At 59.8% G+C, this 13,186-nt stretch overlaps 2 protein-coding genes across 4 annotated transcripts in view; one reads left to right on the top strand and one right to left on the bottom strand.

The window, feature by feature from the left end:
- The window catches only part of SPTB (spectrin beta, erythrocytic), a 112,812-nt gene extending 107,615 nt beyond the window's left edge, over window positions 1-5,197 (top strand). Inside the window, exons 34-35 of the mRNA XM_038765433.1 lie at window positions 418-460; window positions 1,211-5,197. Coding sequence (XP_038621361.1) covers window positions 418-460; window positions 1,211-1,378 — 211 coding nt within the window. The 3' untranslated portion in view covers window positions 1,379-5,197. The remainder of the gene's footprint in view (window positions 1-417; window positions 461-1,210) is intronic.
- A 291-nt stretch (window positions 5,198-5,488) lies between these two features.
- Window positions 5,489-13,186, bottom strand: part of PLEKHG3 (pleckstrin homology and RhoGEF domain containing G3) — a 39,660-nt gene continuing 31,962 nt past the window's right edge. For 2 of the 3 annotated variants that reach the window (XM_038765699.1, XM_038765698.1), the window contains exons 13-18: window positions 12,374-12,412; window positions 11,667-11,686; window positions 10,862-11,248; window positions 10,250-10,363; window positions 7,349-8,753; window positions 5,489-6,525 (exon numbers count right to left, since the gene is read on the bottom strand). In XM_038765699.1, the coding sequence (XP_038621627.1) occupies window positions 5,822-6,525; window positions 7,349-8,753; window positions 10,250-10,363; window positions 10,862-11,248; window positions 11,667-11,686; window positions 12,374-12,412 (2,669 nt within the window). In that variant the 3' untranslated portion in view covers window positions 5,489-5,821. The remainder of the gene's footprint in view (window positions 6,526-7,348; window positions 8,754-10,249; window positions 10,364-10,861; window positions 11,249-11,666; window positions 11,687-12,373; window positions 12,413-13,186) is intronic. The other variant, XM_038765700.1, reaches the window with a different exon arrangement.

A 13,186-nucleotide genomic window follows, 5' to 3' on the forward strand; every position in this document is an offset into this window, starting at 1 on the left:
AGCGCTTAGAACAGTGCTTTGCATATAGTAAGTGCTTAAAAAATGCCATCATTATTATTATTATTATTAACCAAGGAAATCAGTAGGTCCAGCTCATTTCCAGCCTGGAGGTCCAAGGGGGATCCACAGGGGCTGGGCCCTCACAGGATGGGACCTCAGTGGCCCAAGGCACCCAGGATAGAGAGGCCTTAGTCCCTGAGGAGGCCTGCTCAGAGGTACTCCATGTGCGAAGTCCCTTGAGGACAAGGTTGGCCAGGGTTGACAGTCAGACTCACACAGGGGTTTCCAGGCTGGGCTTGGGAACGGTAACTACGCAGCATGAGGGGAGGGGGGAATTTAGGAGGCGCAGGCACCTGCTCTGGGATCCGTGGAGGCCACCCTGGCTGGGAACTGACAGGGAACTTTGTCCCATTTCAGGTTAAGCAATGGCAGCCAATGGCTCTTCCATGGCAAGGATGAGGTAAGGGTGGGGCGGACTAGGGAAGGGCTGAGGCCAGAGAACTGGAGAAGGGGCCCTAGCTGAGACTGCAGCTGGGTTCCTGGGTGGGCTGTGGGAAACGATCATTCATTCATTCATTCATTCATTCACTCAATTGTATTTATTGAGCGCTTACTGTGTGCAGAGCACTGTAGTAAGTGCAGGGGCCTCCCAGGGAGGGGACCTTCCAGGTGAAAGACCTGGGGGAAGGGTGTGGATGCAGCCAGGGGAGGACTGCCCTGGCCGACGGGGGATTAAACGGGGGGAATTCTTCCCACAAGGCACTTTGGGCAAACCTGTGAGGGTGAGGGGCGGGCTGCCACCCCCACATCTGCCTCAAACTCAGAACAAAGATGCCTTGTCAGCCTACAGCTGGCCTAATCCTGGCCCCTTGTCAGCAGGAAGCTCAGGTCCCTCAGACGCCTGGGGCAGCTGAGGAGCAGGGCAGATGAGGCCCTGATGGCTCCCTAGACCTAATAGGGATATCGGTCCCCTGGTTGACATGGTTTGCTTCCCGCCTTCAGTTCTGCTCATCTCTTGGATGGTGAATCCACTTGAGCCTTCCATAATTGAACCCCAGATTGCCATCCCCTTCCTTCCCCCACCACCCGCCTCCAGGTAGGGCCATGGCTGCAGCGCAGACACTAGCTGGATGCCCCAAGGGATGAGGAGCAAGCAGGGCCCGGTCCTGTCCTCCTTCCCGGACCCCCCCTGACCCCTTGCTCCTTACAGGAGGAGATGCTCTCCTGGCTGCAGGGCATCAGCGTGGCCATCACGGAGGCCCAGAGCATCCGCACCAAGGCCCAGAGCCTGCCTCTGGCCTCTATTGCCGGCACTGACGGGAGCCTCGCTAAGAAGGACAAAGAGAAGAGATTCAGCTTCTTCCCCAAAAAGAAGTAGCCCCAGACCTCCCTTTCCCGCCGGCCAGGGGACACTCGCGGGGCTTGAATTCCATCTGTTCCGCTGAGGACGCTCAGCGCAGGGTCCCCAGCCCAACCCAGATCCACAGCCCCACTCCGCCCAAGCAGGACACTCACTCACTCACAAGCTTTACCTCAGCCTCGGCCAGCTGATCACTGACCGGCCACCCTTATCCCTCCCTGTTCCCCCTGCTCTGTCCCTCGAGGATCAGAGGCGTCACCTTACCCGCCACAGCCTCGCCCCCTCTCCTGGTCTGCAAGGACTGGACAGCCTCCTGCCCTTACTCTGTCCTCCCCTTAATGATGGCGAGCACCGTGGTACAAACAAGATAATCAGACTGGATACAGTCCCTGTCCCACAGTCTAAGGGGGTATTTAATCCCCATTTTACCGATGAGGAAACAGGCACAGAGAGGTTAAGGGACTTGCCCAAGGTCACATGGCAGGCATCTGGAACCCGGATCTTCTGACTCGCACTCGTTCCACCAGTCAGGATCCCTTCTGGGGCATCCCCATTCCCCCTTGAGGAGAGGAAGGATGGTTCACCTCAGCCCCAGCTGTTGCCCATCCTCCTGCTACCCTTATGCCACAGCCTCACCTGTGTTCTTGTAGCTAGCAAACTCTGCTGCCTCTCCCTTGGCCAGCGCGGGGCTGCTACCAGGCTAGTTAGGAATCCCTTGCTGGACGGTCGTCCTGGCATACGACAGCAGCGTGCTTGTGAGTGGAAGAAAGAACGCCTCAACCCTGGGCCCTTGTGGGCCTGGAAACCCGGCAGAAGGTTGACCTCAGGTGTCCAGAAAACCAGGTAGATTGCTGACCTCAGGTGTCTTAGTGGCAGCCAGCCTGTGGTGGAGGCTAGTCTCTCCTCTCTCCCCAGGCCTACTGCTTTCCCCTTACCCTCTCCATAAACTGCCACTCAGGAGCCATTCCCTCTGGAGTCCTCGTGGGCCTTGGGCCCAAGTGTCACCACCAGGTAAGGCTCCTCTTGCCCCAGGCTGTGATGTGTCTATCCGGGAGCCCCAGCCGGCCAAACCGCCAGCCTAGCCGCTCTCCCAATCCATCTCTGACTTTAGAGCTCTCAGCGCCTGGTGTTGGTGGCGCTGAGGGGTGAAGCTGGCCCCCACAATGGCCACACCCTGCCCCGGTTAACCCCTGACCACAGGTAAAGACATACACTGCTAGCTTAGTAGCAGCACCAAACCCAGGGGGCTGGGGAGGATGTATTTCCTGAACTGGGTTAGGCTCAGGGTGGAGGCCTCTCCCTCCAGAGGGTGCGAGGGTTCTCCACTAGCCCCTCCAAAACTAGGGCTATCTGCCTGAGACCAGAGAAAGAACCATTTCTCCCCTGGGGGTGATATACCTTTAGGGTACAGACATGGTCTGGCCCTCAGGCCACTTTACTTGAGGGGTTGCCACTGAGGGGCAGGCCATAAACTGCCTGGCAGACAGCTCAATTGTATCCTTTGGCACAAGCTTTTTGACTCAGTTGCTAAGGTCTTATCCTCCATCTGGGCCGCCCCACGTTTCCATCCCCAAACCCTCCCCACAATGCTCACCACCTCTCGTTAAAGTCCTTAGCATCACAGTGAGTCAAGTTCTAGTCCATCCTCCTCCACCCAGATGGGGGAACCGAGACACAACCAAGGCTAGTGAGAAGCTTTTGGGGGGGGTGGGGCTGTCCCCTTTCAGCAGGGACCTGCGTTGATTCAGGCCATACTAGTCCTACCCCTGCTTGCCTCTTTCCCACTTAGAGGCAGCCCTCCAGGCAGGGCAGTTTTTCTAATATGCTTGAGCACCAGAGCAGGTGTGGCAGGTGAGGGGGGGGTTCTGGTCCCTTCAGGATCAGCAGCTGCACTGAGCACACCCCTTCTTTCCCCCCAACTCTAGTCGGCCCTTAGACTGGGAGATGCAGCTGAGGGGGTGCCCGGCTTGCCACGGCAGAAGAGGCCCGGGGTCCAAGTCGCTAGGAAACCAGTGAGGCTGTCCAGAGCCAGAGCTTCCTGTTTTACTGACTTCTGCCCCGCTTCCAAACCAGGTTCACTCTTCTGTCCACACCAGCCCAGCAAGCTTCTCCCTCCGAATCCCCTCCATCTCCTGACCCCCCGCACCTCCAGACATCGGCAGGTTGGTTTTTATGGTGGCTCACCTTGGGATCAGCTCATTTTCATTCTTGTTTTCCCATTTCCTTCCCTTGGCCGGTGCTGGGCAGGAGGGGAGCGGTGGGCTTGTGGCTTTTATCAGCCCCGTACCACAAAGAGAAGTGGAAGAGTCCGGCAGCCTCTCCTGCTTCTCTGACCCACTGAGGACGAGGCCCAGTCCCCAGTCCCTGTAAGGTTTGCGACCCTCTGGGAGGAGACACAGCTGGGGAGCTGGACACTGAGGGGGGCAGGCTGATCATGTGACTTTGTCCCCTGGACAAGTTAGCCCAGGGCAGGGGCGGAGAAGAGGAGGAGGAGGAGGCACCCGGGAACCGGAGATCCGAGAGCATGTCTCCACTAGCACGGGCCCCACAGCGTAGGTGGGCCTTGGCCTCCCGGACTGTGATCTCCATCTGCTCAAATGTGCTTCCACTGTCCAGAAAGGAGAGCATCTCAAGCTTCGGCTCGTGAATGGCTCTCTGACCCATTTAATAAGAGTTTTTTCTAATAAACCAATAACCCCCAGGTGCCTCTGTTGGCTACTTGTTCAGTTGTTCAGCTAGCAAAGAGGACCTCAGAGCCCAGCTCTCCTGACAGCAGCTGCAGAGGCAAACAGACTTCTCTTGGTCCCTCAGGACCCCGGGCGGTATGAGGGTCTGATCCCAGTTGACTGCTGACCCAGGACACCCCCAGGAAGGTGGCTGCCACACATCCGTCTGTCTCTGAGGATTGGGGCCGGAGAGGACGGTCTCATCCTGGGGCCTTTGGGCAACCTCCATCTCCCTCCACCAGGCCCTCTTCCCTGCCTCCAAGATGGCTCCCTAAGTTTCCTTCCCTGACCCCAAGCTCAAGGCCAGACCCATCCCCACTGTGGAGTGGCAAAGCCCAGCACTCAAGCTGCTCCGGGCCGCTGGAGTGGGCTGCCGGTCAGCTGGGCAGCAGCGCACCTAAGAAAGCATCGAGAACGGTAAGGGGCGAGGGGAAGGGAGGGCGGATGTGGAGCAGGGAACCCAAAATGACATTTGACCAGGGTCGCCGCCCTCACCCACCATAACACCAAAAAAAATGAGCAGCAAGAGGGGAAGGGGGACTATCATCATGGGCAGGAATAGGCCCAGGCCTGCCTGGGCTAGAGGCACTTTGAGCTGCGGGACAGATACTTCTGGGCAACCAGAGGCAGTTAAGGCCCTGCCGGTGGGCATGCCCCTTCCCGGGCCCAGCAGCTGGGAACAAACACCTCCGCGGCACCGATTGCTAGGGGTTCCCCTGCTCAGCCTTGCTCCAGGGCTCATTCTCAGGCCTCACTTCCCAGCTGTCAGGGGGCCCAGAGCTTCAGAAGAAGGTAGCTCAAGTGAGACTGGTTCAAGGAGCAGGCAGACTCAAGAAGCAGGTTGGGGGAAGAATATCCCACCAAGAGAGAAAGGGTGTGGAGCCCTCATTAACACAGCGGCTCTCTCTGCAGGATCTTCTCCCTGAAGGCCCCAAGGGTGGAGGCCCTGGAACATGATGGGGAACCCTGGGCCTTTTGAGTAAATGCTCAGGTGGCTGTGGACCTTTGCCCTTCCAGCGACTGCCTGGCAGATGGCCCTGGCTCCCACCAGGCCCAGAGCTCGCCCCGCCCCAGGAATCCCAATAAAAAGGCAGGACGAGGGGTGGCTAGTCAGCAGTGGTTATTGCACCTTTGGCAGGAGATGAAATGTGTGTATGTTAGAGACAGCACAGCCCTCGCCCATTGTGGACTGAGTCCGTTCCCCTCCGTTTTCCCTCCCCATTCCTCACCCAAGTCTGCAGTCTGGAGAGCAATAAATTAAGGGCTGAGCCCCAGCAGACGCCTTCCTGGCTGGTTCCCGGAAACTGAGGTGGACTGGAGAAGACCTCTCATGAACCTGTCCCCACATCTCCCCTCTGGGGTGGCCCTCGGGGGGTAGGAGCTGGCTCTGGGCAGGCCACGGCCTCTCGTGGTCCTCTCCGATACTTTTGTCTTTTACATATATATACTAAAGATAAAGGAGAAATGTCTCCTGGTTGCTAGACGCGGCTGTGATGGGTCTCGAGGCAGCGAGTGGTCCGGCTTGCCACGGACCTTCCTGTGTGGCAGAAAAGGATGTGCGGTGGCAGAGAGAGTTCTGGGAGTGGCAGAGTCACTCCCCGCAGCCCTGCTTATGATTCCTGGAAGAGGAGCGGGAAGACGTGAACGGGAAGTCTTGGAGTACAGGAAGTTGTGGGGGGAGTGGGGCAAAGCATGTCTGGTAGGAGCAGGCAGTGCTCTTCCCCCTCACAATTATTCAGCCATTTGAGTTCAATGTCTGAAACTTTGCCCTCAGGGTCCTGACTAGGCCCTGCTGGCCAGCTGTCACCCTTGAACTTGGCAGCAGGGAGTCCGGTGCAAGTCCCTCCTGTCGCCCCCGTGGCTCCTCCAATTCCTGGTAGGCTTTGTGGTGCTCTACCACAGCCATGTGGGAGGTGGGCGACTGACACTGCCCGCAGCTGTCCTGCTCCCCCTCTTCCGCCGTTGTGGGGGGCTCTGGCCGGGGCCCCTTCTCCAGAACAATGACCCGACGGTTGTCATCCAGGATGACGTCTGCGGCGACGAACAAGGCTTCGTCCTCTCGGCCCCGCGGGGCCTCCAGGCTGAAGCAGCGGTTCACGTGCTCCGGCTGCGCCGGCTCCGTCATCCCGTCGGGCACCGAGCGGCTCCGGCTGACCGGGCCGCCCCGACGTGGGCCCAGCCTGGCCTGCGGGGCTCCTGCACCGCAAGCGTATTTGGAGCAGAGCTGGCGGACGTCTGGCCAGTGGAAGGTCTCCCCCTCCGTGGGGCTGAGGGGGCTGCGGGCAGGGGGCCGCTGCTCCCCGAGAGAGGAGGGGACCCACCTGCTGCTGGAGGGAGGCCCGAAGGAGCAGCACGGAGGGGTCCGGCTCCTTGCAGAAGAGGAATGTCGTGGCTGATTGTCCCCTTCAGAGCGAGGCAGGGACAATGCAGGCTTCTTACCTAGGAGGAAAAGGCAGGCAGGATGAGCCCGGAGGGAGGAGAGGGAAGGCCAGAGAGAGAGTAAGGTAGGAATGGCATTCTGCCCTGGGTCGTGAGCTGGTCGCTTGGGCCAATGAAGTTCAAGCTCTCCGGCAGGAAAGGGCTGGACATGAGAGAAGCAGCATGGCTTAGTGGAAAGAGCACGGACTTGGGAGTTGTAGGTCACGGGTTCTAATTCTGCCACTTAGCTGTGTGACTTTGGGCAAATAACTTCTCTGTGCCTCAGTTACCTCATCTGTAAAATGGGGATAAAGACCGTGAGCCGACGTGGGACAACCTTGTTTACCTTGTATCTACCCCAGCGCTTAGAACAGTGCTCAGCACGTAGTAAGGGCTTAACAAATACCATCGTTACTATGAGAGGGTTGAAGTGAGGGCCAGCCCGAGCAGAGGCACAGAAGCCTCAGCGGCGGGAAAGAACCAGGCCCCCAGGCACCAGTGGTGGGAAAAGACCAGACCCACACAGAAGCCCCAGTGGCGGGGAAAGGGCCAGGCCCACAGTGACCCCAGGGGCAGAGAGGGCCCACAAAATCTCTTCCTTAGATAACAGAGCTCTTTCTGCTTCTTGCTGTTGTTGAAGTAGCCCTTGGGGAGGTGAGGCAAGTAAGGAAGAAGCACCTGGAATCCAGGTTGTCCTTCCCTATCAACTCTCCCCGGGGGAGACATGTCCCACCTGGACCGTCCTCATCCCCTCGAACCCACCCAGGACCTCGAGGGCTCACTCTGGGCCGCTTTCCCCACCACGGGGGGATCCCTCCAAGCTTCCCCCCGACCCCCTTCGTACCTTGGCTGGTGGCCGGCCGTGGCACTTCCTCCAGCACGAGGGGCAGCCTGGGGCCCGGCCCCCCACCATCAGGCTCTCCCTCGGACCGATTCGGCCCCACGGGTTTGCGCCGCTTAATCCTGAGGCTGTACTGGCGGGCCAGCTGGTAAACCTTGTTTGTGACCCGTTGGCCAAGGTCCGCGTCCATCACGGGCGAGAACTGCACGATGCGGGGGTGCAGGGTGGCCGGTAGCTCTGGCTCCCCGCTGCCCAGCTCCTTCGCTAGCTCCTTCAGCTCCCGAGCCAGCCGGGCGGGGTGGGTCTGGGGGCTGCGAGAGGAGGCCCCGGGCACCTCCTCTGCAATGGCTCCCAACTCATGCTCCTCCAGGATGAAGAGCGGCTCCTGCAGATCAAAGCCATTCTCCTGCCCGGAGGCCGGCTCCCTCCCGCCCTTCCCCGCCAGCCCCCGGCGGGCCCCCGACGAGCGGTCCATCCCGTCCCAGATCTTCACTAGCTCAGAGGACGGGCGGAACTCGGAGTCTTGGATGGGGGCGGGGTCTCCGGGGTCCCCCCATCCCGGGGTGGGGAGGTCAGAGCGAGTCTCGGAAGCGGGCCGGAGCCCAGCCAGCCTTTTGCGCTCAGCGGGGGCTCTGGGCTCGGGCCTCGGGAAGCTGTTGAACTTGGTAACCGAGTTCCTGACCAGCCCCTTGGGGATGTAGGAGAAGCTCTCTCGGCGCCGGAGGCTAAAGCTGGCGTCGTGGTGCTCGGCGTGGTCGTAATAGTTCTTGATCTTGTCCAGCAGGAGCCGGTCCTGCGTGGACAGGAGCGATTCCTTCTTCTTGCAAGGGGACCGTTCGGCTTCCCCGGGGCCACCGGGACTCGGGGGCACAGTCCTGTCGAGGGGAGAGCGGGGCTCCCGAGCCGCCCTGGCCCCTGGGGCCACTTCCGGGGCCGGGAAGCAGTCGGGGGAGTCATCGGGGCTGCGGGGGTAGAGCCCCTTCTCACCACCCTCGAGGCTGAGGAGGCTGCCGCTCTGGCTCGCCAGGTGGACTGTCCCAAAGCCACCAGCCCAGCCATCCTCCAGGGCCAGGCTGCTGCGTCGCGAGAAGCTACTGATGAATTTCTCAGCTATGACACTAGCCTGGTCCAGTACAGACGGCGGCAGGATGCTCCCTGACTCTGGAGCCGCTCCTTCCTCCTCTTCCTCCTCCTCACTGCTAAGGGTCTTGAGGTCCTCCTGGCTCTCAGGAAGGGCGGGTTCCACCTCGGGAGCTGGCAGGTCAGTCGCCAGCACCTCCGCGGGGAGGTTCAGCAGCCGCTCGGGCGTGCGCGGGGAAGACTCCAGGTCTGAGGGCCTCTCTGGGCTGTGATCCAATGGAAGGGGAGCTGGTCCCAGAACCTCCTCGGGGTCTCTGTCCAGCCACGCCTGGAGGAGGAGAAGTGGTGGTGGGGGAGAGATGAAAGGAACGGGAGGGAGAGAGAAGTAACGTGGGAGGGGCGGGGGGAGATGGAGGAAAGGAAGAAGGCAGGGGGCGGAAATTAACGGTCGTCAATACAGGAGACCCCTGACGCATCAATAACTAAGGGCCCTTCCCTGGACTCAGAGAAGGTAGCCGGCGGGACTATAGGAATCCTGGGTGAGTCCCCGCCCCCTGAGAGGCCTGACCTTGAAGGTGGAAGGGACAGCTGCCTGCCCATCAGAGCTGTGTGGGGCTGACTGATGGCTGCAGCTACCCTAGCCTCGACTCTGTTTTTCCAGGCTCCCAATCTGAGGGACTCAGCAGCCGGGAGTCTGGGACCGGCCCGGCCACCTCTCCACCTAGGGGTGGGGCTCCCGGAAATACAGGGTTCCCCCAGTGGCTGGGAACCCCCAAAATGCTGCAGATTTCTGAAGTTTCCTAGGGCTTCCCAGATTCTCTCCCACAGATCAGCGGTTTGGGGCTCCTGTGGGCATCAATCAGAGAAGCAGCGTGGCTCAGTGGAAAGAGCATGGGCTTGGGAGCCAGAGGTCATGGGTTCTAATCCCAGCTCCACCACATGTCTGCTGTGTGACCTTGGGCAAGTCACAACTTCTCTGAGCCTCAGTTACCTCATCTGTAAAATGGGGATTAAGACTGTGAGCCCCACGTGGGACAACCTGATCACCTTGTGTCCCCCCCAGCGCTTAGAACAGTGCTTTGCACATAGTAAGCGCTTAACAAATGCCATCATTATTATTATTATTGTTATCATCAATCAATCAATAGTGTTTACTGAGACTTTACTCTTTGCAGAGCGGTATACTAAGTGCTGGGGAAAGTACAGTAGAGTTAATAGACATGATCCCTGCCCTCAGGGACCTTACAATATAGAGGAGACTTTCCTGGGGTCTACGCTACTACAGTTAGGGAGAGATAGCTACAACCCCAGACCCAACCGGGTACTGGGCGGGGGCAAGGGAAGAGGGCAGTCAGCATGAAAAGGAAAGCTTCACTGCCTTTCAGACAGACATGGCAAATGCTTGGACCACGGAAGGTCACAGCAGGAAGTCTCTCCCCTTCCTCCACCGGAACCCGGCTCCCCGCTCCGGCTACTAGGACCTCCACCACTGCTGCCACCCGTGTCACTGCTGCCCAGGCCCCTCCCTGGACACCAGAGGCCACCTTGCATATTTCCCAACCCCGTCCTTCCACCTGGTAGAAGCCCCAGAGAGCAGCCCTGGCAGCGGCAGAAAGGGTGGCAGACCCCATGGGCTACAGCAGCTGTAAGAGCTGACAAAGCCGGGGGCGGGGTCACAGTCAGGTCCCACGCTGCCTGGTTCTAGTTCAGAAAGGAAAAAGGCTTGGAAGGGCAGCTCCCGGCGGGCAGCCCAGCTGCCGCTCAGCACAGGGCTCCTAAGCTTCTCCTGGGGACCCCCTTGCCTCACCCACCTCCCCTACTCACCTCTGACCCAGAAGAGTCAGGTGCCAAGTTCACACACTTTTGGGGAGAACTTGAAGACTGGCCACTCGGCCTCTTGCAGCCCTTGGCCACCTCATGTTCCCTGTGCCCAGAGTCCTGAAACAAAACACAGTGACGACATTGGCCCCAGAGTGAGCCAGGCTGGAGCCGGTAGGTCTGAGGCTGAGCCCAGAGGCAACCCAGTCGCTTCCGGGGGTCCCCGCTCTGGGCTTCTCTCGCTCCGAGGCTGATGGGCTGTTCCTGAAAGTTGGCCTCGAAGCCGAGTGACTCCAGAACCAAGCCAATTAAGCAGGGAGATGAGGAGACCTCTCACCACCCAGCGTTTCCCCCCTTGATTCCTCCGCCTCCTCCTCCCTCAATGCCCCTCCGCGGGCCCCATTAGTCTGCCCGTTGTCCAACTGTGCAGGATTAGCCCAGGTTGGCCCGTGGCACATGCAAGGGGGTCCTGGGGTGGCCAGCCAGGGAGAGTTAACAATGGTGATTAAGGAGGAGGGAGTGGGAGGAGGAGGAAGGGGGAAGGCTCCGGAGGGCATTAGAACACAAGCCGTGCTGGGACCGTGCAGAAAACAGGGGAAGAACGAAGAGACACCTCACCGTAGCACCCCGGGAGAAAAGTAAAGCGTTGGCCCGATAGTGCCAGCAGTGCAGGGCGGCCAGCAGGGAGCTGGCAAAATCTGCTACCTGCTCGGCTATCTCCAGACTCTCTTCCTCCTCCTCCTCCTCCTCCTCTTTCTCCTCCTCCTCCTTCTCTTCCTCCTCTTCCTCCTCTGAGCCTTGGGGCTCAGCCCCAGCCCTCTTCTCGCTGCCGTTGCTGAGAGGCAGATCCTCCGGAGAGGTCTTATGCTGAAATGCCTGCTCTTCCTCTTCCTCCTTCTCGTCCCGCTCCTGGGCAGCCCGTTCAAATTCGGACTGCTGCCCCCAGGGGAACAGGGGCTGCCGGAACTCTCTGGAGTCCAAGAGGGCCTCAGCGCTGTCTGAGTGCTGTTCGGGGTACAAACAGGGCCTCCCGTCAATTCCCTCCGGAGGCCGAGATTCGAGGCGGGGACCGGCAGCCCTACAGCCATCCCTTGGCTGGGCCCGGGAGAGGAACCGGGGCTGGCGGGGTGGGGAATGAAAGGGACAGGAAAGGGCCCGAAGGAGCACTCTGTTTGGGTACACAAGTGGGCCCTAGGCTGGCACCGCCTACAAGGAGAGGGACCGAGCACTCTAAGAAAGGGGAGACCAGGGCACAGAATCCCCCTCCCCAGGGTGCCAGCAGGACAGATGGGAGAAAGAGAACGTGAGAGCTTGAGACGCAATAAACCGGAAGTCACTTCTCCACCGGGGCCAATTCCCACCCTGCCATCCTTCAGGACCAATCTCCTTCCATTCTCTCAGCCAGTCTTTCTGCTGAACTTACCTTCAGTCCTGCCGGTCTTGCTGATTCACCGCCATCGGGACCCAAACAAGTGGAAAAGAGATGAAAAGATCAGGGCAAAACTCTCTGGAAACAGAGGAGCCCTCCCTCCCCCTTCCTTCTTCTTTCCTGCCCTTCCCCATTTTCCTCCTCACTCCTCTCCTTCTTAGTACCTTTTCCTCCCGGCCTTGGGGCAGTTTTCCTTGTGGGGGAGGGTCAGGGGCCTGCTGCCACTTGGGAGCTTTGTAGCAGGAGGCGGCAGGGAGGGAGTGGGAGGCTGTGGTTTTTAGGCATCGTGGGGTCCCCTCGCTACACTCCCCACCCTCTTTCTACGGTTCCTAGCTAGAGGTTGTGGACAGGAAGTAGACCTCCAGCATAGCAGGGCAGAGGATGGGTTCTGTCCGCCCTCCCACTTCCTATATAGTAGTTGAAGTTGTCCACTGTATGAGGAGGGGTGGCTTCCCCTATTGCTATGAGCTGGGTTCCTCCTCGCCCAGTTCAGAGCCCCTATCCCTCAGGACCACCTTCTCTCCTGACCCCCAGATGGACTGGATTCTGCCCAGTCTCTCCTTGTGCCTATGGGATCAAAGGCCAATGGACCCTGTGCCCGTTCCTCTCCCGGGCATGTCTTCAATCTGTCCCAGGGAGTGGCACAGGCCCGACGACTTCCTGCCTCTCCCGCGGATGGCCGGGACCTCAGGTACTCTCACCTTTCTGGTTGAGCTGCTTGAGAAGCTGCTTTGTTGGCTCTGGGGAGAGAAACGTGCTCCGTCAACAGGGTCAGCTCCCGTCCTGGGCCACGTGCTCCGGCTGGCCTCAGCCCAAGCCACCACTGCCACGGCCCTGCCACCAGCCCCGCTCACGGCCCAGAGCCCATGCTCTGGCCCTGCCCGCTGGGGCAGTGCTGGAGATGGCATGCCGCGACGGTCCCTACGCGTCCCCCATTCCCCGCCCCACAGGTCCTTCGGCTTGGCTCTGTCCACATCCCGTTCCCAGAGCTAGGCCTCAGCCCGGCCTCCAGAAGCACCCCCAAGCACTAGCTGCCGAGCCCCAAGCCGGTCAGTGGAACCGCACCCGACTTCCTGCGGCCGTGCAGGCCCCCCATCGCGGTGCAGGCTAGCTCACTGGGAAGCATCTCCTGGATGAGCTGGGAGAGGCCGGGCTCTGGGGACGGGACACAAACACCTCCATCAGGCTGGCAACAAAGGACAGGCATCCCTGACGTCCATTCTCCCAGGGAGGGACCAACCACGGGTTCTTCCAGGAGGGCCCTTCCAGGGCTAAGGAGCGGGGGAGGAGGAGGAGGAAAACCCACTCCAAACACCCTCTGCGACAGGGAGGTCTCCTCACCAAGGGGATACTGGACCAATGGGCTGATCCAAATAATTATGGTACTTGTTAAGTGTTTACTATGTGCGAAGCATCGTACTAAGCGCTGAGGTGGGTACAAGAAATTCAGGTTGGACACATCTCCTGTCCCACATGGGGCTCACAATCTAAGCAGGAGGGAGTAGGATTGAATC

This window comes from Tachyglossus aculeatus, chromosome 23 (genome assembly GCF_015852505.1).
Source record: "Tachyglossus aculeatus isolate mTacAcu1 chromosome 23, mTacAcu1.pri, whole genome shotgun sequence".
Classification (NCBI taxonomy): domain Eukaryota; kingdom Metazoa; phylum Chordata; class Mammalia; order Monotremata; family Tachyglossidae; genus Tachyglossus; species Tachyglossus aculeatus.